This window comes from Thermobia domestica, chromosome 5 (genome assembly GCF_964235325.1).
Source record: "Thermobia domestica chromosome 5, izTheDome1.hap1.1, whole genome shotgun sequence".
Classification (NCBI taxonomy): Eukaryota; Metazoa; Arthropoda; class Insecta; order Zygentoma; family Lepismatidae; genus Thermobia; species Thermobia domestica.
In genome coordinates this window covers 115,048,266-115,072,052 of record NC_137458.1, presented here as the reverse complement: position 1 = coordinate 115,072,052, position 23,787 = coordinate 115,048,266, and the positions used below count along the sequence as shown (strand labels likewise).

The following is a 23,787-nucleotide window of genomic DNA, read 5'->3' as shown; positions in this document are numbered from 1 at the left end:
AATATGATCTAGATATATATATATATATATATATATATATATATATATATATATATATATATTTAGTGCTGTATAGCACGGAAGAAGATGGAGAAATCGTCGAAACGGTGACTGGTTGAGAAAAAAGGATATAGTGAAATAATTTAAATTGCAGAGTTTTTTTTTAAATGTTTTCTCTTAGGGTTATTCTTTTATGTGGACAAGTTAAACACTGTTTCTTTCTTCTCTTTCTTTCTTTCCTTCTTCTTCTTCTTCTTTCTTTTCCTTTCTTTCTTTCCTAGTCTAACGGCCATACTCATGTCATCTCATTTTAAAGACATTTCATTTTCTCTGGAATGTTTTTATTTCTCTTTTCTTCGGTGAAGTGTCCGCCTTATTCAACACACGGTTAATATTTCCTATGGTTTCTTCTGAAATCGTTGCTATGGAGATGACATGAGAGATGGGGTTAGACGCACCAGCCGTTTGCACTCCACACTGGTAAGACTTCCTATATTTAATGAAAAAGCAACGCTGCCACTTCAGCAAGCTGTTCGAATGAAACGTAAGGAAAACAAAACTAATATAGGGAACGTGTATTGTTATGTAAAGGGAATCTAGAACACCTCAAATCCGTTTCACAACAATGCTGTATTAATGGTATGGTGACGGTCCAAGGGCAACATTGCTTTTTCATTTAAAATGCGGTACCTCACTAGCGTGGTATAATTGGAAAAACTAGAGCACTGTAGATTGAAAACCACTTATTTCCAATAACTTTACGTATCTTTACTCATAAAGAAGTTAGCCTTTGGCCCCGTACTTTCGATGCATCCGGTATCAGTTTTTTTCTCAGAAGGGTTCCACACGAAAACAGGGACCTACCCATATGTTACTAGTTTAGCAGCGAATAAAAGCCATTGATAAAGATTTCAACGAGCACTGGAACTGTTTGAAAGAATTTTTAATTTTCCGGATACAAGAGAACATTTTCTTCGTTTGACTAAGTGGATCAATGCCTGTTCAGCGTTCATGATGTGTCACTAATTCCATTTCAACCTTAAATAACGCACCATCGAAAACACTATACTCCTACTATTGTGAGTCAGACCAAACAGCACAAATTGCTGTCCCCATGCTGAAGGCTGGCATAAAGTTATTTAAGCTATCCACTGGTTCTATTATTATCCTGCATCAAAAATAAATACATATATATGTAAATATAATTCAAGAAACAACTAAATAAATAAAAATGAAAGGAAAATAACGAACCTGATTTTTGGAATCCTTCTTCCATTCTTCATCCATTGTATCATCCCACCAACCTCTATCTGATAGATAATTTTTCAATCGTATGATAGGATGACCTCCGGTCTCCCACTGCTTCACCTCATTCACTGGACGGTAAGCACTGCTATCATCGGATGTACTGTGATGCCCAATTCTGCAATACATTTATTATATCCTGAATCACTGATTGGAAAAAAGTAAACATGTCAAAACTCACTCACGTCCGTCAATTTACTCGAGTTGAAAAAAAAATAAAAACTGAAGTTAATGTGAATTTCTCAAAACAACATTACTGTACACATAAAACGAACATAAGTCAATTATTAAAGTTTCGACTGACACATTATGTAGAAAAACGTGATCACAATGAACTTGAAGTTAAAATTAACACCAGCTTTTGATTATATTAGCTACATTTAACGGTTTGCATACTCTATATTTCTCAGAGAAGTTTACTCAGAAACTGTTTTACAGAGTATAAATGTGAATAATAATAATAATAATAATAATAATAATAATAATAATAATAATAATAATAATAATAATAATAATAATAATAATAATAATAATAATAATAAATTCTGTATGCTTCCCGTTGGAGATATTTTAATAATCGTTTTCACACTCTGACGTGGTACAAGCAAAGAAGTATATGAACATTGTGTTGTACTATGAAAGACATGAAACGTACGTGAATGTTCAGAAATTTTCACCTGATCGGATTTAAGTCAATTTGAATAAAGCACGAAAAAATCGTATTAAATTTTAAGGATTAGGATTATGAATTAGATTTCTGGGCTTCGGGGTTTCGTCATATATGGTCATATTAGCAAGGGGATGCGGGATGATTCCCTTGGCAATCACACTACCCAGGGAATTCGGGAGGAAGAAAGAAATAGGGAAGGGAGGAAGGAAGCGGTTTGGGACCATTATGTTAGGTACCATCCCGGCATTTGCCTGGTATGAATGAGGATAATCCAGGAAAACATCACTCAGGATGACCGGTCTGATAAAGTTATGCCACTTTTTTTTTATCAAGTGTTTTCAACAGGAATTGAAGCCGGGGCCATTCAGAATTAAATTTCAAGAAAATACAGGAATCTAAACCTTAGAGCAATACATAAGACGATTTTCAATGAACTTATGGATAATTTACATAAATAGTCAATTAGAATAAGGATATGGGGATTACAAAAAGCTATATTTTATGATTCTCGATTCACCTAAGTTTCCCCAAATAAGTACTCTATCCTGAGTCCACTTTATGCCACTGTTAGCAACTGATGTTCTACTTCATGATCTTTCCGTACTGTGCTGATGCATGGATTAGGAAACGTGCAACAGAGGCATCTTTTAGTACAACAAATTTTTGGATAACAATTTTAACTGCATCAGAAATATTCAGGTTTGCTGAACTCATTCTCACCATCCCGACAACAATAGCAACAGTGGAAGGTTCATTTTCTGTCCTAGAGAGCACTGAATCTTCCTTAAGATCAATACATGGACTCGTTTTAATTTGCATTGGAAGAGAGCTAAATAACATCCCAAATTTAAATTCAATGATACCGTAATTATAAATCATTTTGCAGTAAGATTAGAAGGACTGAGTTCATGTTTAAGTGATTTACCTATCAGTTTCTGGTGTACTTTTTTATTATTTTTTTTCTCGTGCACAAGCTATTTTATTTCATTATGAGGCTGCTAAAAGATTAACGATTAACGATTTTAAAGAGTATTGTCAGCTCATATTATTCCACTTGCGAATCTCAAGTTGAACTTCCTTCCGAACCTATACAATCCAGCCGATTTCCCATTCGATTTCGAACTGTTTAGCTCATTAAAAATAATTGGTCCAAAGAAGGAATGACATGCACTGATCACGAGTAGAATTCCTACTTCTCTAGCTGCTGGCGCAAAAGAAAAATTTAACAAATCGTAGATTCATATCAACCCAATCAAACCCAAAGTCAAGGGCACAGCCACTTGGCTAAAAACAAGTATAGCTTTATATTTCGTTGCTATTGCAGTACTTACATTATCAATATAAATTTCAATCTTAAAAGTTTGCTTTCAAGAAAAAATATAACAAAATAAAATGGAACTTAAAGCTGAAATACAATCATTCGATATCACAATTTGAAAATAGGTACAGTAATTTCTTGTTTCTGTACCGCTTATTCATTAGATTGAGTTCAGGGCAGTTTTCTATACATTACTGATATTGTTTTGCTTTTCTTTTTATTCTTATTTTTTAAAGCAAACAAAGCTGATTCTAATTGGCCAATTACTTCAAAAGTTATTAAAGAAATAATTTCATAAGAGAAGCACCAACTTCGAAGCAACTGTATAAATTCTAATCTCAACTCACCTCACAATCAATTGAACTTAAAAAGTAAAGAAAATACTTACCTATATGTCATTGCTTCAATTAATATAGGCCGAGATTCTTTCACAACAATGTCGCGAGCTACCTTTGTTGCATTGTACACAGCAAATACATCATTTCCATCAACTCGTACAGAAGAAATTCCATATGCGGGTCCCCTAGCAGCAATTCCATCTCCACGGTATTGATCTTGAGTTGGTGTTGATATTGCATACCCATTATTGCGACTGAAACAAAAAAAAGCATAATGTGGACTAGAATTCTTCCCATAAACTTTACAGCACCTTTCTATGCACATTACATAAATAAAGAAATAATAATAATAATAATAATAATGTTTGATTTGCTTCCAATAATATGTTTATTGGAAGCAAACAGCATTACAACCACAGGTGCCCAAAGAAAAAAAAATGTGTTTACAAGCATAGGGCGCATGCAAATAGAATTAACAATATACAACTGATTATACGAAAATACATGAAATTGATAAAATATTAGTTCAGAAAAATAACAAAAACATGCAGTATCTGTTGCAAACTGGGAAATACAAAAATAACAATAGTAAAAAAATAAATAAATAAAAATAAAAATACGTAGTATACGTAGTAAGGAAGGAATTAAGCATTGAAGAAAAGACGAGAGAATAATAAAAAAAACAAGAAGAAGAAGATGAAGATGATTAATAATAATAATAATAATAATAATAATAATAATAATAATAATAATAATAATAATAATAATAATAATAATAATGGCACGTAAGTTCTTCACAAAACTGACAACACAATTCTTACTACTGGTCGAAATTCCATGATTAATATTCTTCTATCCCTTACTGGTATTTTTATCTAAAGTATCCTCCCATTTTTAACTTATCTATTTTTCTTTCTTCTAGTAAAATTCATACAAATTCGGAATCATTAGTTTAGACCATTTTCACTTTGGTGTATTGTTTCTTTTTGTTGAAATATGAGTATAGGTAGGGTTTTTGTTTGTTTATTTGTTTATACATGGTCAGAACACCGAAATCTAAGTGCGGATATATAGCAAATTAGTATTTACCAAATTATTAAGAAAAGCAAGAAAAACATTGAAGTTTGGTGCCATAATGGCTGGTCAGAATGTCAAGAACAGAAATACAAGTAAGACTCAAAGATATTGGATATTGAATATTAAATATGCATTATCTCATTAACAATTATTGTCACAGACAAGTGTCCCGAGAAATTTAACATTGGATACCAATGTACTTACACAGTAAATAAAAATGGATACAGATCATCGTGCAAGATCGCCAAACACACAAAAGATCTTTCTCTAATACACTATCTCATCTCAAGGAAATTGGATTATCGAACCAAAACTGGTTTCAAACTATTTATCAAAATTTTTAAAATGCTATTTAGGGTAAGGAATTATTTCCTCAAGTTATCTGCCCTAACCATTGGTCTAGTAGCTAGCGCCCGCAGCCTTGGTGCACGGGGTCCCGAGCTTGATTCACGGCAGAAGGGCCTTGAAATTTGAACGCACTACAGTGGTCTAGATCCCCTTAACCTACAGGTTCAGATAGTCTCAACATTTAAAAGGAACACAAACTTCAACAAACAAACAAAAGCAAATAAACCTCAGGTTATTTCCCGCAAATTTATTAGATACTGCACATAATTTTTAGAGTAATAATTATAATCTATTACCTATTGTTATTGCGATCGGAAGCAAACTGCCTAACAAATCATGCTTTCTGAACTATTTTTCAGAAATATCCAAAGTAATCAGAAATAAATTATTAAACGGAGTAGTAACTTTGTACCATTACTTACCAAAAGAAAATCACTGGACACTCTAACGTTGCAGCAAAGTTGAATGCTGCGTGACAATCGCCTTCACTAGCTGCACCTTCACCAAAATAGGTTATTACACACTGTTTGCTTTGAGTGCGCTTAAATGCAAATGCTGCGCCAGCCGCTGCAACAGAGTCGTATTTTTATGCATTAAAAATTTCGAAACATTAAAACTGGCGAACACAGTATAATTAGTATTGTCATTAATATTTTGTGACGCACGATGGCACCTTCCAAGTTGCATAAACATATCTTTATTATACTATCTGTGAGCTAAACAAGCAATAACGTCGTAATTCTTAAATTGCGCCTCTATTTGTCTTGTATTTATATATTATAGGAATGGATACCTAAAAGAATATGAACTGGGTCTAAAGTCTCTTGTACTGGTAAATGCAGAGAAGCGGAAGATTGAGCTTTAAAATAAGTGTTATAAGGGTTAACACGGAAAGAAAAATAATATAATAGGATTTTTTTTAAATGTAGCCTATTTACGGTAGCAGAAATGATGGATTTCTAGAAAACCAAAACATATGAGTGAAAAAACCACCCTAAAAGGAATTATGGACATTGTTTGTTCTGTTTTCTAGGAAAACAATAAATTAAACCAATGACAACTATGGAGTCATATAGAAGATCCTCTAAATATGTTAAAAGTATGTTCATTCTTTTTAACGTTCACAAACTAGGGCCTAAACGATGGTTAAAACATTCTTGAAAGAACCAGTGGCTAAAATAAGGGATTAATTCCGAAGTGGCTCACAAATCCAGCACCTACTAATAAACGAAAAAATAATTACCTTCCTTTGACGTCAATATATATTGTTACAGTTTATAGATATTATTCGAGGATAAGTCATAAGTCTTGGAACATTTCCACAACCCAGACAGCAGGCGCATGTATACCTCGTAATCAACCGTACATACTAGGTCAAACTGGCCCAAGAGGTAGAGAGGCAAGCGAACAATTTAACACGGAGGTCATCACTCCTTCAATATCTTAAATCAATTCTTGATGGCAGTGACGATGAGTGCTCAACAATGTCTGATACGTAAACTGTTCTGTATAGCTCGAACTCGGAATAAAACGCAAAAACAGCAATCTAAAACATTTGTCATTTGAAAGGGGAAGGTTCAGTAAGCCACAGCACAGTAACTCCTTAGTTCCAGAGATTTCGTAAAAGCTGTCAAAATGTTGAAGGTGAGCCAGGTCCGGCAGTCTCACGTAACATATTCTCAGGTTATATTACACGCCATTGAAGAAAAGCCATCAACCAGCAATGACGATTATAAAACCAATTCGACATGCCCTAGTCCACTGTGATGCGTCTCATTCACAAATTCGGGAAAACCATTAGGACTGCCACATTGTGGCACATGAGTTGACCCTAGCTCAGGCCCAGAAGAGAGTAGATGTGTGCCGACAACTGCTGCAAAATTCATTTGATGTCAGCTTCCTGAAACGGATTTTCACATGCAACGAAAAGTGGGCCGAATGTGTAAAACCGTGGTTAAGCAAGGGCCAATTTCAAGAACTGGTCGTAAAACAGGACCATTCCAAGCGTAAAGTCATGCTCTGTGTGCGATGGAACTATGACGACGTAATTCACTTTGAGTTCGTTTAGAATAGTCGTACCATCAATGCCGATCTTTTATTTCGAGCAGTTGGAGCAGATGTATGCAGAATTATCGCACAAATATGCTGCATTGGTGAATCCAGAATGCATCCTGCTGCAACAGGATAGCGCAAAACTACATACGACTCGAAAAACGCACAAAAAATGCAGCAACTTAAAGATATCGAACTGATACCACACTCGGCACATAGTCCTGACCTTGCCCTTCGGATTACTACCTGTTTCCGTCCATGTCGCACTTCTTGAAATCACGATGCTTCACCAGCCAGCAGGAGGTGGAAACAGGTGACCGACTTCTTTGCCTTCAATGTCGAAAAAAATGAAATGAAATTTTTGAGTTTTACGTCCCACGGTTATGCCGGCTAGGCTAAAGGAGACGGTGATGATGAGAAATGAATGAAATGGTGAAATGAAGAAAGTGGAAACGGGAGAACCCCGAGGACATCCACGCACACGGTGTTTGTCCACTACAAAGTTCACTTGGCGGGAGCAGGGTTTCCTTACAATGTGGAGTCGATGAACTGGCAGGAAAGTGGCTGCAGACAATCCAACACGATGGGCTATAGTTTGAAGGCTAACCTGTTTTCACTGTGCTTGTACTGTAATTAGTACAAGTATGTTGTGTATCAAGATATTGCAAGACTTGACGGTTATTCTTGTATTATTGTAGTAAACAACGACAAATGTTACTATAGAAATAAATTCTAATGCAACTTATGTGTGATATTCTAAAAACCTATTAGCTAAGGGTTTACTTCAGAAAGTCGTGGTCTGTGACTGTTGACCATATCTTAAGCTATGTGCATTTCAGACAAACTATGCCAGAACATTCTATTTATTAGGCTTCTGCTTTTAATTCCTCCCGAACTAAACACTATCTTATTCAATTACGTTCACACAGGAGCCCAAATATCTTCTAACAATTCTATAACTCATAAACTCTGCTTAACTTTGTTTTGTTTTATCCTCTTATTTGCAGATCTTTTTCTGTCATACTACTATTCTAAGCATGTGCAAAATTTAAAACATTTTCAGCCCAACTTTTAACTACTCACAACAATCTCCTCCCTCTGCGTAATTGAATTACTGAATACAGTACTCACCATTAGAAGCAAGGAACTAACAGTAACATCAACAAAATAAAATGTATTTTTTTTCTTTTTACCTATTTTATTAACATGCAATACAACTATTCTTCTATATTCTTTAGTGATTTCCACCAATGTCCTCTATTTTTTTAATTGAGCATTTCCTTCTCCAGGATCTCCAGTTTTTTGATCAGGGCTGCTATAAACCTGTCCCTGTTTAATTTCATTGGTCTTTCTTCTATCTGTGAATTCTTTATCTGAATAGTTTTTACACCCCAGAAATTTTTCTCTGACTTCGATTTGTTATTAAATGCAGATGATTTTTTAATCGATGTACATACTATAATCTTCCTTTTGGCTTCTACTTTGCTCTTAGAACACTTGTTTCTGCAATATCCATAAAGTTTGGATAATTTGGAACCATTCCTCTGCTTCAGTTCACTTAATTGATTTTCTAAGTTGCTATTTGGACACATCGATACAAAATGATGTTCCCCCAGGGTAACATGTCTTTTTCGAGGCAGGACAAGCACTTTTACTGTGGCGGCATTTAGATAATCTGCCTGAATCTTTTTCCTTTAAAAAAGAATTACCGGTGGACGATATCGATCACTATGATGACTTTTGTTACTGAAATGTATTAACATCCGCTGAAGGTAGGTGAAATATCTTCAGTTGTTTTTCAGTGTTTTCTATCGCCACGGCATAATCCATTGCCTGCTGAAACGAATCAACTTTCTGAGTTAGGAGTTGTCTTCTTATATTGTTGCCTGTTATACCGAAAATAGTTGGTCTCATAGATTTTGACCAAACAAGATGTACTATTAAAAAAAAAAATGTCTGTTTCTTTAATTCCAGCACGAATTCCATACTATTTTGATATTTTTTTGCTTCAGAAGGTGGAATTGGTACCGTTCAGATAGTACAGTTGTTTTAGCTGCATAATGTTATTTCGTTGGGTTGCCAGCTAGTTATAATCCTTAGCTTCAGTCAATTCCGGCCAAAAAAAGTCTTAATTGTTAATATGCAGGCTCCCCAATGACTGCCAATAACGTCCATTCTTTTCTTTTATCTGGAATATGTGATGCAATGAACAATATTTAAAATGTTCTATACACGACTGAACATGGCCTCATTCTGTGTCAATAGGTTGAAAAGTAGGAAGATTCGATATTGTAGAGCGCAAGTAAGCTACCAGAATGCCCAACTGATATTTTAAAACTTATCAGCCAAGAGTTTACTTTAAAGGATCATGATCTGTAACTGCTGATCTTATTTTAAGCTATTAGCAGTTCACATAAACTAGGCCACTAACATTCCATTTATTAGGTTTCTGCTTTTATACACACAAGTGAATCTAGTTCCTGCCGAACTACAGACTATTTTACTCAAGTAAGCGCAAGATGTTCACACAGGACCCCAAATATATTTTAACAATTCTATAACTATCTCAAAGTCTGCTTAAGTATTTCACTTTATCCTCTTATTTGCACAGGATATCTCTGACATACTTCTATTCTCAACCTTGTGCTACATTTTATAACATTTTCAGCCTAACTTTTAGTTATTCACAACAGTGTAATACGTGATAATTCGTAAAAATGGACCTCATTCTTTTTACTAGTGTGTGATCCAGTTCTTACGAAACCAGCACATGCCTGAGATTTGAATAAAGATCATAATATATAAATAAACAACTATATGCATATGGTGTATAGGTATCTCAAGGTCCTTTACTTTTCCATTCGTACGGAAGTGATCTCTTTATTATCACAATACTGACCTGAAAGTATTTCTGTGAAGATCAAAGTCCTTAAAAAATAATCTATTCAAGCAAATTTATCAATTTTAAAAGCTTAAAATCGGATGATTTTAAAAGCTTAAATGATGTTACATACCTACATCTTGTTCCAACTGTGCTTTATGCAGATGACATTATAATTTATTTTTTTTAATCTGAAGAACTAGCTTAGCTACAACAAATTGAAAGAGAATACAACTAAATCAGTGTATGCAGAGCAGGGTTGGCAAAAACCATGTTTTTATTGAAAAAACCAAAAACCCCGCTTTTTTGGTTTAAACCTTTTTTTGTTTTGTTTTGTTTAAACTAGTTTTTTTGTTTGTTTGTTTGTTTAAATAATTTGTTCTGTGTGTTTATATCACATATGGACAGAAATAAGTTTGTTTCGCTTTGGCGTTATTATGCAACAACCGGGTTATGCTGGAAGGGGTTACATAAGCTTAAAGCGAAATCCAAACCGCTTCTCGACTTACATCCGAGAGAAGTTGTCCTCCATTTGAACTCGAAACCTGGACTATTTGGCCACAAATGCTATACGTCTGCCTACTCAATCACAAAGGACTCTTGATAAAAATACGTTGTATTGGTCTTTACATACTTGTTATATAATTGTCAAGAGTCCTTTCAGAGGGACAAAAAGACGAACAGTTGCACAAGTGAAACCATTATACAGAATTACATATGGACAATTTCAAAATACTGCAGAGTACAGAAGAACTAATTTAGTCCAAGTTAGTTCACTACGACTTTTATTAGTCCAAGTTAAAGAAATACGACGACTTAATTGGCGTATCAGTACGAAAAGTGAATAAAGATACGAATTATTTGACTCCACTTTGACTCTGACCCATTTATACGTAAGTAGATACTAAAGGTACTTATGATTTCCATAAATGCCTCTTGTGGAGGTTTGTATGACCCCCTCCTCCAAAAAAAGTATGGCATTTAGAATTTTTCTTTGATTGCAGTTGCATAACAATAATAACAAACTATAAAAAAATCACAAAAGAAACATTCATAAACTTATAAAAAAACAAATGTTGCTTTTGTAGTATAATCTCTTTGAGTAATGAATTGGGAATTTAGGTCTGAATATAATACGAATAATATACGGGAATGAAAAGTGATAACCAAAAATGTGTGTTCATCAAGATTTTACGAACACTTACACTTTTACGAATATTTTTCGTTTTTTGGTTTAAACCACCTTGGTTTAAACCAGCCAACCCCGGTGCAGAGTTTTCCAGAAATCAGATCAACCAATATTTGTTCTGCTCAAACATTAGTACAAATCTTGGTATGGCAAACGGAGCTAAATTACGAGATGTATGGATAGATAAAGAACTCAAGTAGGAGAAATATATTATAAATTGTCTGTCTGTCTGATGTCTGTTTATGTTTACAATTTTAAGGAAAATATTAGTAAAGAAACTTTAATTAAGGTTTATTTTGCACAATTTTAGCCTCTGGTTCAGTATAAGATTATTTTTTGGGATACTTCTACTCTAAACCAATTGATATTCAAAACTCAAATATGTATGTTGATAATTGAAATTGTTTCTAAAACACGTTCATGTAAATTACATTTTAAACACAATAATGTATTACCTGTTTCATGTCTTGTTCTTCGCATGTGGTGTATGATTACGGAACTATTAGTCTCATGCGTAAAAATTTCGCTTCAAATACTGAACACAAGGTTGTATGGAAGAACAAAAGAAAAAGTTGAGGAGAAACAGTCGGGGTCAGGAGAGGTACGGGCATAAGAGATTCAAGTGGATTATTACGTATGATCGGTGAAAAGTTTATAGAAAAAGGAAAATAGGTGTAAGTGGTATTTACTAATCTAGAAAAGCGTGAATTGGGAATTGTTGTTGGAAGTTTTAAGGAATGGAAAGATTGAAGACTTTTAAGAAACTTACATATGAACCAACAAGTAAGTGTTAGAATAGGGAAGGAAATGACAGACGGGAATGTAATTGGAAGGAGAGTTCGATAGGGATTCTGTCTTCCGCTTATACTATTTAATGTCTATCTAGATTGGAGAAGGATATAAGAGATAGGGGGAAAGAAGCCTACAAAATGAAGACGGCATTTCAATAGAAGTTAGAATGATTAGGTGTATACAGTTTGCAGATGATATGGCGCTTGTTGCGGAAGCTGAAAAGAAAATCAACAAGATGTCAGAAAACATGAAAAAAGGCTGTGAAGAATATAGGATGAAAATGAAGATTTGAAAGACAAAAGCCATGGTGATTGGAACGAAGTGGTCGCTGTCAAATATAGAAATGGGAGGGGAGAAAATAGAACAGGTGATTAGTTTTCGAAAGAGTGGTATTACTAGCGATGATATGAAGTGCGAGCGTGAAATAAAATCAAAGTCAGGAGTGGCGAAAGAAGACTTTAGGAGGAACGAAAAGTTTATTTTGTAGGACCTTGAATAAAGAGTTGAAAAAAAGACTCATAAAATGCTTCGTGTGGAGTATTGTACTGTATGGAGCAGAAACATGGATATTATGCAAAAGTGATCAAAAACGATTTGAGGCTTTCGAAGTGTGGGTGTGAAGAAGAATGGAGAGAATTAGCTGAAGTGGAACGGAAAACGAAAGAGAGGGTATTAGAAATGGTAGGTGAGAAAAGAACAATTTTAGATATTATTGAAAAGAGGAAGAGAAACTGGATGGATTAAGAAGGAACTCTATCACGAGGAACGTGCTAGAGGGAATGGTGGCACGAAAGAGAGAGGGGTGAAAGAGACTACAGTTGATGAATGATATCAAAACAGAAAAATCGTACACTAGACGAAGTGGTTAATTTAAGACTATGGAGTATGGAAGCTTTTCCATTGCGCCAAGTGACCTGCCAATGATGGAGAATACTTATATTGATGATGATGATGAGGAGGAGGATATCTTGTTATGTTAATATTATTTTTTATGAAATTGTATAGGTCTATTGGTAACGGAGATAGTGAAATCAGAAAAAATGCAGATACATATACAGAGTGTTTCAAAACAACACCGACAATGTTTGGGAGGTAACTTCTGACACCAAGATAACACAAAAAGTATAGACCAACCTGGGTGCACAAATGCTTCCTTTCGGAGTTATAGGTTGCCGAAAACATGAAAAAATGAACTTGAAAGATCCATAGCTCCAACATTATGGGACCTATTGTAGTCGGGTCAAGACTTGACTCAGGAACTAATATGTGCTCTATCCAAAAATCCATGTTTCAGAATCCTAAGGTACTCACGCAACAATTCTTATACAGGGAGTTTGGCTACAGGCATATAATCTGAAGTACTCACCAACTACCTCTATGAAAATTGTTGCGGAAGTACCGTAGGATTCTGAAACATAAATATTTGGATAGGGCACATAGCAGTTCCTCAGTGAAGTCTTGGCCCGACTACGTAGGTCCCATAGTTTTGGAGCTATGGACATTTAATTGTCATTTTTTCATGTTTTCGGCAGCCTATAACTCCAAAAGGAAGCATTTGTGCACTCAACTTGATCTGTACTTTTTGTCTTATCTTGGTGTCAGGAATCACCTTCCAAACGTTGTCGGTGTTGTTTTCAAACACCCAGTATATATACACTTATCATACTAGGCAATACATAAACATCCATATGAAATTTTGTTAGATTAGGTTTCCAACAAAAGTTCTTGATTTCATGGAATGTTTGACTAGTTACCAACATACTTGAAATTAATACAAAAATGTTGTGTTTTTTTTTTTTTGGGGGGGGGGAATGTTACTAACAATAATTTCTACAATATTCAGGAATTTTTCAATGACAAGGATTTTGAATGAATTTGGGCAAAAACATTTCTTACTACATAAATCAATTTTTTTATCCATTGTATTACATCGAATTTATTTTATTTAAGATAATGTAAGAATTGTATATATATATATATATATATATATATATATATATATATATATATATATATATTCTTTGAGTGACGATTCCGAAGTCGCTGAAAGCTGTAAATTGGGTACAAAGTTTCACAGTCGATAATTAAATAAATCATAAATCCAGTACATTTTAAAAGTGAACATCAGCAAGAGTACAATGGCTATTATTATTATTATTATTATTATTATTATTATTATTATTATTACTTTTAATACGAGTTAGACATAGATTTTTCAGACTTTCCTTGGGTATGAAAGCACGATAACAATGAGGCTGTACATAATATCAATAAATTCAAAAGGTACTCTCTTTACTAGTCTAAATTATCGATTGATGAAAAAGCCAATGTCAAGATTTAAGTAAGGAAAAATATTCAGCTGGGACAGGACGTACAGAAATTAAATATTTACACTCGTAAATAAACATATCTTGCTGCTCCACAGAGTACACCTCTTAAATCATCATCATCTGTTTCAATGGTTAGTGACAATGGAAAAGATGATAATGATATTATTCCAACTTTCATTTAAAATGCCCATGTCAGAATTTAGTTCTGATCCTCTGGTTCGAATGAAAAAGTTTGCTATGCCTGTTTTCTATGAATGGTGATTTTTTTTTTTAATCGGTTTCACTTTATCGATGTTTAAGTGTATCCTTCAAGCGTTTCGAAAAGTTCAATGTTGGGGAGTTGTATTTGGCATCCAGAATATGTTCTTTTAGTCTAGTGTGTGTATGTATGTTTCTCTTTGTCATGCACCTATAAATGTCTTGACATGTACACGAGATTTCATGAACACATGCGGACTCAAGTAGATCAGTGATGAAATTTAATAATCTGTTTTTCTCAATGTTCATTGGGAGGCACTAATACTATGTTAAAATTATGCTTTCTGGAAGCTCTTCGGGATTTCTTTTGAAACAGAATGATAAAGGCAGCATCCTATCTATTTTGTTATCATCATTTATTTTAATATTGTCCATCAGTTTTGACCAATACTGAGATCCGATATAGTCATTTTTGCAAAGTGTCAATCCTGTAACAATTTATTTTGATTTATAATAATTTGGAGGAAAAAAGTGAGTACCTTTATCTTTACAGATAAGATTGCCCTTCAATCGAGTAAAGGCAACCGCGTGTGGCACTCACTAGATCACCTCCACTATGTGCAGCAGTCAAGAAAATGTGAAGCCTTACCTGCACATCGACCATGGGCCACCATGTCCTGACTCGAATGGAGGCATCTTTTTCCTTTTATAGTGAAAAACAATTCGAAGAATATTATAGATAGATAGATAGATAGAGATAGAGATAGATATATATTCTTCTCCTAAGCATTTTCCCAGTTAGCTGGGGTAGGCTTTTCGGATCACTGTCCTCCATATTATTACCTTCATTATCGTCCATCTTGACTTCACGAGAGTATCACCTAATGCAATCATATTAACTTGTTTCCACCCACTTTTTCTTACCTTGAGGAATCTGTGTAGCCAAAGGTGACGAAAGTGTTACAAAATTCAGTTCTTTTGAACCATAATGTACAGGCATCTGTCGACCTTTAGCTGGATCTAAATAATTTCCTTGACATTGATTCATAAACTCTTCCAAATGAAATCCTCTCCACATTAGCACTCCTGTTACATAGAACGTGCAACAAGTAAGTCACAATTCTACACACAATTTATTTCAAATGCACAAACAGAACCTTAAAATAAATAAAAAGTAAAATTTTCTGTAACTTAAATTAAGATGATAATATTTACAAATGAAAGTTAATTTTATAATTATTGCTCTTCCGTATTTATTTTGTTTGCTAGAAAATTTGTGAAATAAACTTGAATTACTTTAGTGAATTTCTTCTTTCATATGTAGCGATACACGTAACACACTCCCACTAAACGAAACAGTAAGTGATAGTGTCTCCGCCTCTAAATCAGAGAGTCAATTTTAATACACACTGAGCCACCGATCAGCTCTACCTGAACCACATTAGAATATCATAGTGAATTGCTAAGATCTGAAAAAATATGATATCCTTAAATTTCCTCATGTTAATATAACAAAGAAAACTTCAATTTAGTTCTCATATATAAACAAAGAAAATTTCAATTTACAAATTCTTATAACTACAATCGTACAAGCAACTATATCCAAATGTTTCAGACAAGAAATAGCTATGAGAAAGAGATACTGTATGGCTTACAAAATTACATATACCTGGTAGGCCTACATTAAAAAAAAAAAAAAAAAAAAAAAATGTAAGTACAAAATATAACAATAACGCACTTATGAGCCTTCTCGTGACTTAGTGATTAGCGTTCTAGCCCGTGGTTGCGGAATTCAGGTTCTATTTCTGGTAAGAGAACCTTTGATTGTTTCTTGATGTTCCCTTTCAGCAGCGAGGCTATATAAAACGTGGACCCACAATTTAAAGTGAAATCCAAACCAAGTTTCACCACGTTCAAATGTCAAGGCTACTCTACCGGCAATCAAATCCCGGACCACATACACCAAAGGCTCCAGCGCTAGCCACTGGGCTAACGGGGAGGGTTAAGAGAACACTTCTTCACATCCCAGCAGAAGATTACATATCAAAAGGTTAGTGCAAATCGAACAAAGGAACAAGTAATAACACTAATAATATTTTACAAACTTGTATTATGCAAATGAAATAATTAGTTTCATTATGAATTACTGAAAAACAACTAAAAATGTGTCTCATTTCACAGAAAATTGATGCCGGAATCACAATGTGAGTTTATGATCCTAAGTCTTTTACATTCACTAGCATTTAGAGAGCACCATTTTTAAGTGACCGTCTACTCATAAAAGAAGGTACTATGTGTCAAAAAAATTCATTATCAACGTCTGATACCTAAAAATGAAGTTTTGACAAAGACCGTATTTATAACATTCATAGGAAAATGTACGAATCGCTAAAAGTTTGGACAAAAGTTATGCACATTCATAGCAGAAATTCCTGTATAGTCAATCTATTAGAATAAACTTTTTTTTTTTTTTGTCAGGAATATATAGTGGTTACTGTACTTATAAACATGCTGAAGTAGATCAACTCCTTGTTTCAATAAATTCATGATTCGATAACTTGACATCAAATAACCCATTTCATGTAAACAGCATGTACAAATGTCCATGCTATTTTTTTGTGTTCAGACTATAATATAGTCATAACAGAATTGTAATTAGCAGTCATTATTGTCTAAATCCTTAATCATATATAAAGTGTAACGAAACAGTTTTGAGAAAATACAAAATATCTGTAGAGCCACAAAAAAATTGATATAAAAGGGTGTCACGAAGTTTACATATTGTAAACCGTAGGCTTTTAAAAGTATATCATTAAATACTTCAGTGTCAACATTACGAAATAATATATGCAATAATCCCCTGCACCTACGCGTCAATATGGCCAATGTCCGATCCATTTCATACACTAAAAACCAAATAAAACTCCCAAAGAAGTGGAGTATAAATTCAACAAAATAAAAGATTAAAACTGAATGTTAAAGAATAAAAAAGGAGACATGACAACGCTAAAAGAATAAAATATAATGTATGACAGTCACATACCCATAAATAACAGTAACAACATGGTCACTAGCGACCGTATTATTCCTTAAAACCTGATTAAAGGTTTTAAGTGGTCCTAAACGGTCTCTAGGGTCTGAGGATTCTAGACATTCTGAAAGAAGAAGAAAGTTGCTACTCTGTAACATGTAAGCAACCTATTACAGAGTAGAGAGCTGTTTATATACATAAGAAAGAGATTCGTTGTGTACAACAAAAACGTGTTGCGCAATACAAAGAATAAACTTCGAAAAGTATACTGCGAATAGGATTTTTTTCTCGTAGTAATGGGTGATGCAACAAAATCTGGACTGCCCGCAACTAAACACATCAGTAGCAGGTTGTTAACATAAAACAAAAAGGAAAAGGAAAGGAGCAATAGAAAGGGTAAAACAAGTTCTCCGAAACACACATTTATTCAACTCTCAACTACATCATTGCGCCTACTCTGATCGATCCTCTTCTTAGTGCTCTCCACCAGGCGCTGTATACGTCCGACGTTCATTTCTCGCAGGCATAACTTGATGCGATTCATGAGCTGGCTAGTCTTTTCGACTCTCCAGGCATTGGCATAGACTCGGGCTTTCAACAGAGACCAAAACAATACATTTGGCATCCGGAAGGTTGGTAGCGTTGTCTTCTTGGCGACGAAATGGATGTCCTCCTGTTCCAAGTGCTCCACCACCACTTCATCGTAATCCGCACTGGCTTTGTCCGGCCAGAACACGTAGTTATCGTCGTGATATGCTCTAATGTATGGAATCAGACGTTTCTTAATGCATTCCTCCAGGTAAACTCTGCCACTGATGGCGAAATTGGACTCCTTGATTAGCTGTTCTGACCATTCGTTTGGTTCGATGACAAGCCAGACCAAAAACTTCTCAAATTTAGTTTTGGAATAGTATTTCACCCTAGGTAGCGTTTCGTCTCTGTTCGAGATGCAGAAGGTGTTGTTGACGTTAATGGTGGAGTGGGATAGTGTGAAATAAAATTCGTCATCGAGGATCCAGGCCTGATTTGTCTGTCAGTACGTTGTAGGATAAGTTTCTTTTTGCATGCCTTCACATTAACCTTCTGTAGCTTCCGACAGATCGTGCTTTGATGACATTGCAGCTGCTGAGCTGCTTGTGGCAGAAAATCCCGTCCTTGTGATCGAACAAACGCTTGACGGTGGTCACTTCCACTTCTTCTTCTGGGGAGACACACGGATATCCAACAAAAGAATTTCAAGAATAGAGGAACAGAAGTAAGACACAGAAAATTAAAAGTTACAATACAGGACGGGCTCAAAGTTAGGTGATAATCCTGACACAGGAAAGACTATTGAGAATACAAGTTATCACCACTGTCATCATGTTGAAATACGTCATCTTGAATATCACTTTATTTATTTTAAAAGAAAGGTTGGCATTCGACTAAGGATGGTCACATCATTTTCGAAAATTGAACTTTTCGAAAACCAAAAAAAAATTTCTAACAGCGGAAAGTTGAAAAAAAAATTCAGTTATTAAGACTTCCAAACTATACTATGATTAAGTATAGGAAATTATATAAAACGGCTATGTTGTCTGTTTACCCATCCGTTCGTCAGGCATAAGAACAAACGCGGTAGGAAGTAGCAGCGAGAAGTGCATTTTTGAAACACGAATAGATTCATTTAATCCACTGACTTTCTATTTAATTCCGAAGTCGTAAAAATAAATCACTTCCGATCACCACAGAGAAGAAACGGTAATAAATAACAATAAGCAATTCTTTTAGAATCGATTCAGTATCCCAAGAATAGATACCGTTTCTACTCTTATGTTTCTACTAAAACCGGAAGGTTGAAACGTATTTCTGGTTTCAAAATTGATCACCACAGGGCAAACACTGTAATAGTTAGCGAGAAGCATATATTCAATATACTTAAGAATCTCCAAGTTTCATCCTCTGGTGGAAACCTACTACCACTTCCGGTTTTAATAGTGATCAGAATAAAGCAAAAACGGTAAATGAAAGAGATATGGCTTTTTGACACGAATTCAGCATTCCAAGATTGTCGTCTCAATTTTTATCCCACTATATAAACTGGAAGTGGTAAAAAAAACTACCACTTCCAGTTTCAACACTGGTTGTCATGGTAAAATTTGATTTCCATTTGATGTTAGCCTTCCGTTTAGGAGCAAGGCTATAAGACTTAGCCCTACAACTTAATGTGGGATCTGAACCACATGAGCTCCCACCGGGAATCGAACACGGCTCTCCATGCCAAAAGCGCATACACTAACCGTTTGGCCATGAGGGAGTTCGTCAGAGTGAAAAAACAATAGCGAAAAGCAGTTTCCGATATGAATTCAGTATCGCAAGAAAAATTTTCGATCTCCGACTTGATTACTCTGTTGACTACCACTTCCGTTACATTATTGATTCTAGAGCTCCTTATGGCTAGCGTACGCGCCTCTGGTGTGGGAGACCCAAGTTCGATTCCCGGTGGAAGCTCATGATTCGGAATCCACGTTAAGAAGTAGGTCCCGTCTCATATAGTCTTGCTGCTGAAAGAGACGTTAAACTCAAAATCAACTCAACTCAATATTGATTCTAATAGAATTTAAAAGGTGCTAAAAGACACAAACGTTTTTACAAAAATACATTCATAATCGAAAGAAAAGATTTCAAACTCTTCCAGTTGCTCTAGTAGCTAGCGCAGGTTCCTTTCCTGCGTGTTCGATTCCCGCTGCGAAAGCACTGAACGTATTCAGGTGGTTCGGATTCCACTTTAAACTGTAGGTCCACGTCTCGTATAGTCTCGGTACTGAAAAGGGACGCTAAACTTTAATAAATAGCTAGCTAAACAAAAACTATTTCATCTCAAATCATATTCTTCTATACTAAAACTAACAGTAGTAAAAACTAATACGAAAACGAAAACCAATTTATTTAAAATATGAATTCACGTTTGATAAGCTCATAATAATCAGACACTTAGTGAAAGATCTTTTAAAAAACTAAACCATTCAATAGTATTTTACTAGTATTAAAGTGCCTATTTTTGAAAGCAATCCTGTTGTTTTTATACTGAGCTATCTACAGAAAATAAGAGAAACGATTGGGAATCTTAGTGAGGAGCCTTAAGAATTAGCATCAGTACAAACTTGTTTTTATAGTATTATAGAATATATTGTCGATAATGCACTCGTACATATAAAAATGAATGAATGTGTATCTGTTTGTTTGTCCGATATACAAATCCACACCGTTGATCGGGTATGCTTCAAAGTAATTTTATCGAAGAGATCATAGTTTGGAAGAGATCGTATATTATATATAACCTTCTGGTTCGTATCCTAATGGGAGAGGGAGAGGAGGGGGCTTAAAAGAGGAAGAGAAGCCTTAAAATTTATATAAAAAATATATTCTCATGATTTCTCATATTAGGGAGATGAAACTCGGCATGTAAACTCATTTCTGAAAACAACTTAACATACACACATTATAATCCGAAAAAAGGAACTGTAGGAGCGACAACCCTGGGAGTAGAGAGAGGGGAAATATGTAACATTGAAAACAGTCGATTTTAGTATCCAATCAAAAGTTTTCGAGTCGCTAAGATGAATACTGACATCCTCGATGCCGTTTAAGTTCAGCCCTCATCAGAATGGGATGGGGGTGAGAAGGGATGAAAAATAAAACGTCCAAAATGGCCGAGATCAGTGTCGAATTGATTGTTTTCAGGATAACTAAGCTGATTGGTGACAGTCCCAATGACATTAAGCCAAAGCTTAAGCAAGAACGTATATGTCAGTTAGTACGTGAAGGCAACGCGGAAGGGTTTGCTCATGGTTATTTATTTTACTCAATTCTCTACTGTTAACAGGCGCAACGCCGAATGCGTTGATTGTCGTTACTGGTTGTACTCGGTTCCTTATTTTCTGACAGGAACAACACCGAAGACGTTGCTTTTCGCTTCTTACTCTACTCAGCTCTTGTCTTCTAATCATTATTCTTCCCATGCAACGCCGGGTATTTCAGGTAGTTATTCTACATATCTATACTTTAATCTATACAGGTAGCATATCTACACTTTAATATTCTGTAAAATATAAAGTTTACATTGTTTATCTTTGATAATCATTATTTCTAATTTATATCAACACACTGATCGAACAAAAAGTGTCTATAAAATGGAATATGATGCCCGCAACTAGGGGTGAAGTACGGAACTGGCGACCCGCGATGGGGCATTGTGTAACTTTTATTTTAAGAAGAAACTTTCAGCTTCTTTACTTTATTCTGACTCATCTTAACATTTATCAACTCTTCATCTTCGTGCAGATTGTGCTTTCTCCGGATCCAAACGATCCAAGTGCAATTTTCGAGGCGCACCAACCTCCTCATCCAGAGAAAAATCATGACTTGTCGACAGAACTATTTTGTATCTATGGTTAGAAAATATAGTGGCTGCCAATACATTTTTGGAACACCAACGTTTAGGAATGTTTGAAGTTAATTCTTCAAAAGAATCCGTAGCATTTATAGAATGCTCTGAGTGAATATAAAATTTGTCCCACTAGTATCTGTGAGTGTGAAAAGAAACTTTAACTTCTGTTAATAAAAAGACGTTTTATTTCAAAATACAAATGCGTTTACATTTCACAACTTAAAGATGCTTAATCTTAAGTAACAGATTTATTTTGTTCCTTCACATGTGACTTCTATTCAATATTATAAAGAGGTATATCGTTTATATTCAATTCAATTAGATTCATATTCATTCCAATTAGGTACGAGAGTAATTACCAAAATAGTTAAGGAAATAGCACCTTCTCTCTTTTTTCCTATGAAAATTGCTTCTAAAATTCCTATCCTTGGTGATTATTTTTATAGTCTAAGTCCCGTTTTGAAATGTGAATAACAAATTAAGGGAAAATCATTTTTAAGGTCTCAAAACATAAGAAATTTCTGCAGGAAGGAAAAACAAAACTGAAATAAAAAAATATTTTTGGAAACGAAAAAAAAAAAACATTTTTAAAAATATTCGAATAGAAAACGATATTTTTTTTCGATAAATGAAATTTCCTGTAACCCATAAAACAAAAATCGAATAATTCTTCCAACAAGTAAATTTAACGCAGAACTAAAAATTGATTTTAGCACAACTATATTTTGAGTATACAATGCAGCAAAGACTAATCAACAAAAGCAATTTTCACTAGAGTGAAGGACTACTATCTCCTAATTGACGATGCACTTTGTTGGTCAATCTTTACAAGTAAATGGAAGCTGAATTCAGTACAATATGCCTTCTCATTATTTGAATAGTCTCTGCACATTACGTACGTTTTATATCCAAATTGATTCACTGAATGACTGCCTGTGAATGAATAAAGATTGGACTGTGAACTAAGCAGCTCAAATCTATAACTACACTGAATTTAGATAGGATCGGATTCTTTGTTCGCGTTTTAGTTATATTTCCTATTTTCAAATTAAACTCTAATCATCAAATTTTATGTCCTATAATTCGGAAACGAAATCACACAAATAATACCCAATTTGAGTCCGAAGTTATAATCGCACGAATTCCATTTTTCGTAACAATTACAATTATATGGGCACATGAGAGGAAGATTCAAATTAACAAAAAACTTGACTACTTATCAATGAATCCTCTCTTGTAAAGTCTAAATATTTTTCAGATGTTTTGGAACTCAAAGCTGGTTCTGTCTTCAGTGGCAAGGTGAAAAGGATTAAAACGGATGGGAAATAAAAGGTGTAAAACAAGGAATACATACCACTAAATGAATAAATGAAAAATAAGGAGTAGATTCTGAAATGTGACGAACAGAGCGAAGTGCAAAAGGAGTGATGCATCGAAGATAGAGCGGTGTCTATATTACGTCACTATTACAAGACTCAAAATATGCATCAACGGTAGGTAACCAAATTTTATCAATGTTGCCAGTATCCAGATTCAAAGCAGGTTTGTATTTATGAATAAAAAATGATTCTTTGATCATCCGTTATTCTTTTGTTTTTGCTGACCCTATTACATTAACCTGTTTTATATTATGTGTATAGTGTTTTAAATGAAGCACCAATCCCGACATGTCCTCTTCTTGTAACTTTTTTAATTGTCTAATATGTTCCTTAATTCGAATGTCCATTTTTCGTATTTTAATGAAATTTCTTAATTTCATTGAATCCAAACCTAACTGTGATGCCGATAGCTTGAGAATCAAAGAACTCACACCATAACATTTCACACTA

The 23,787-nt window shown here is 34.5% G+C and overlaps 1 protein-coding gene across 2 annotated transcripts in view; it reads right to left on the bottom strand.

Moving 5' to 3' along the window:
* The window catches only part of BckdhA (Branched chain keto acid dehydrogenase E1 subunit alpha), an 80,158-nt gene that overhangs the window by 27,967 nt on the left and 28,404 nt on the right, over positions 1 to 23,787 (bottom strand). For both annotated transcript variants that reach the window (XM_081758935.1, XM_081758936.1), the window contains exons 4-7: positions 15,423 to 15,584; positions 5,479 to 5,623; positions 3,682 to 3,885; positions 1,252 to 1,423 (exon numbers count right to left, since the gene is read on the bottom strand). In XM_081758935.1, coding sequence (XP_081615061.1) covers positions 1,252 to 1,423; positions 3,682 to 3,885; positions 5,479 to 5,623; positions 15,423 to 15,584 — 683 coding nt within the window. The remainder of the gene's footprint in view (positions 1 to 1,251; positions 1,424 to 3,681; positions 3,886 to 5,478; positions 5,624 to 15,422; positions 15,585 to 23,787) is intronic.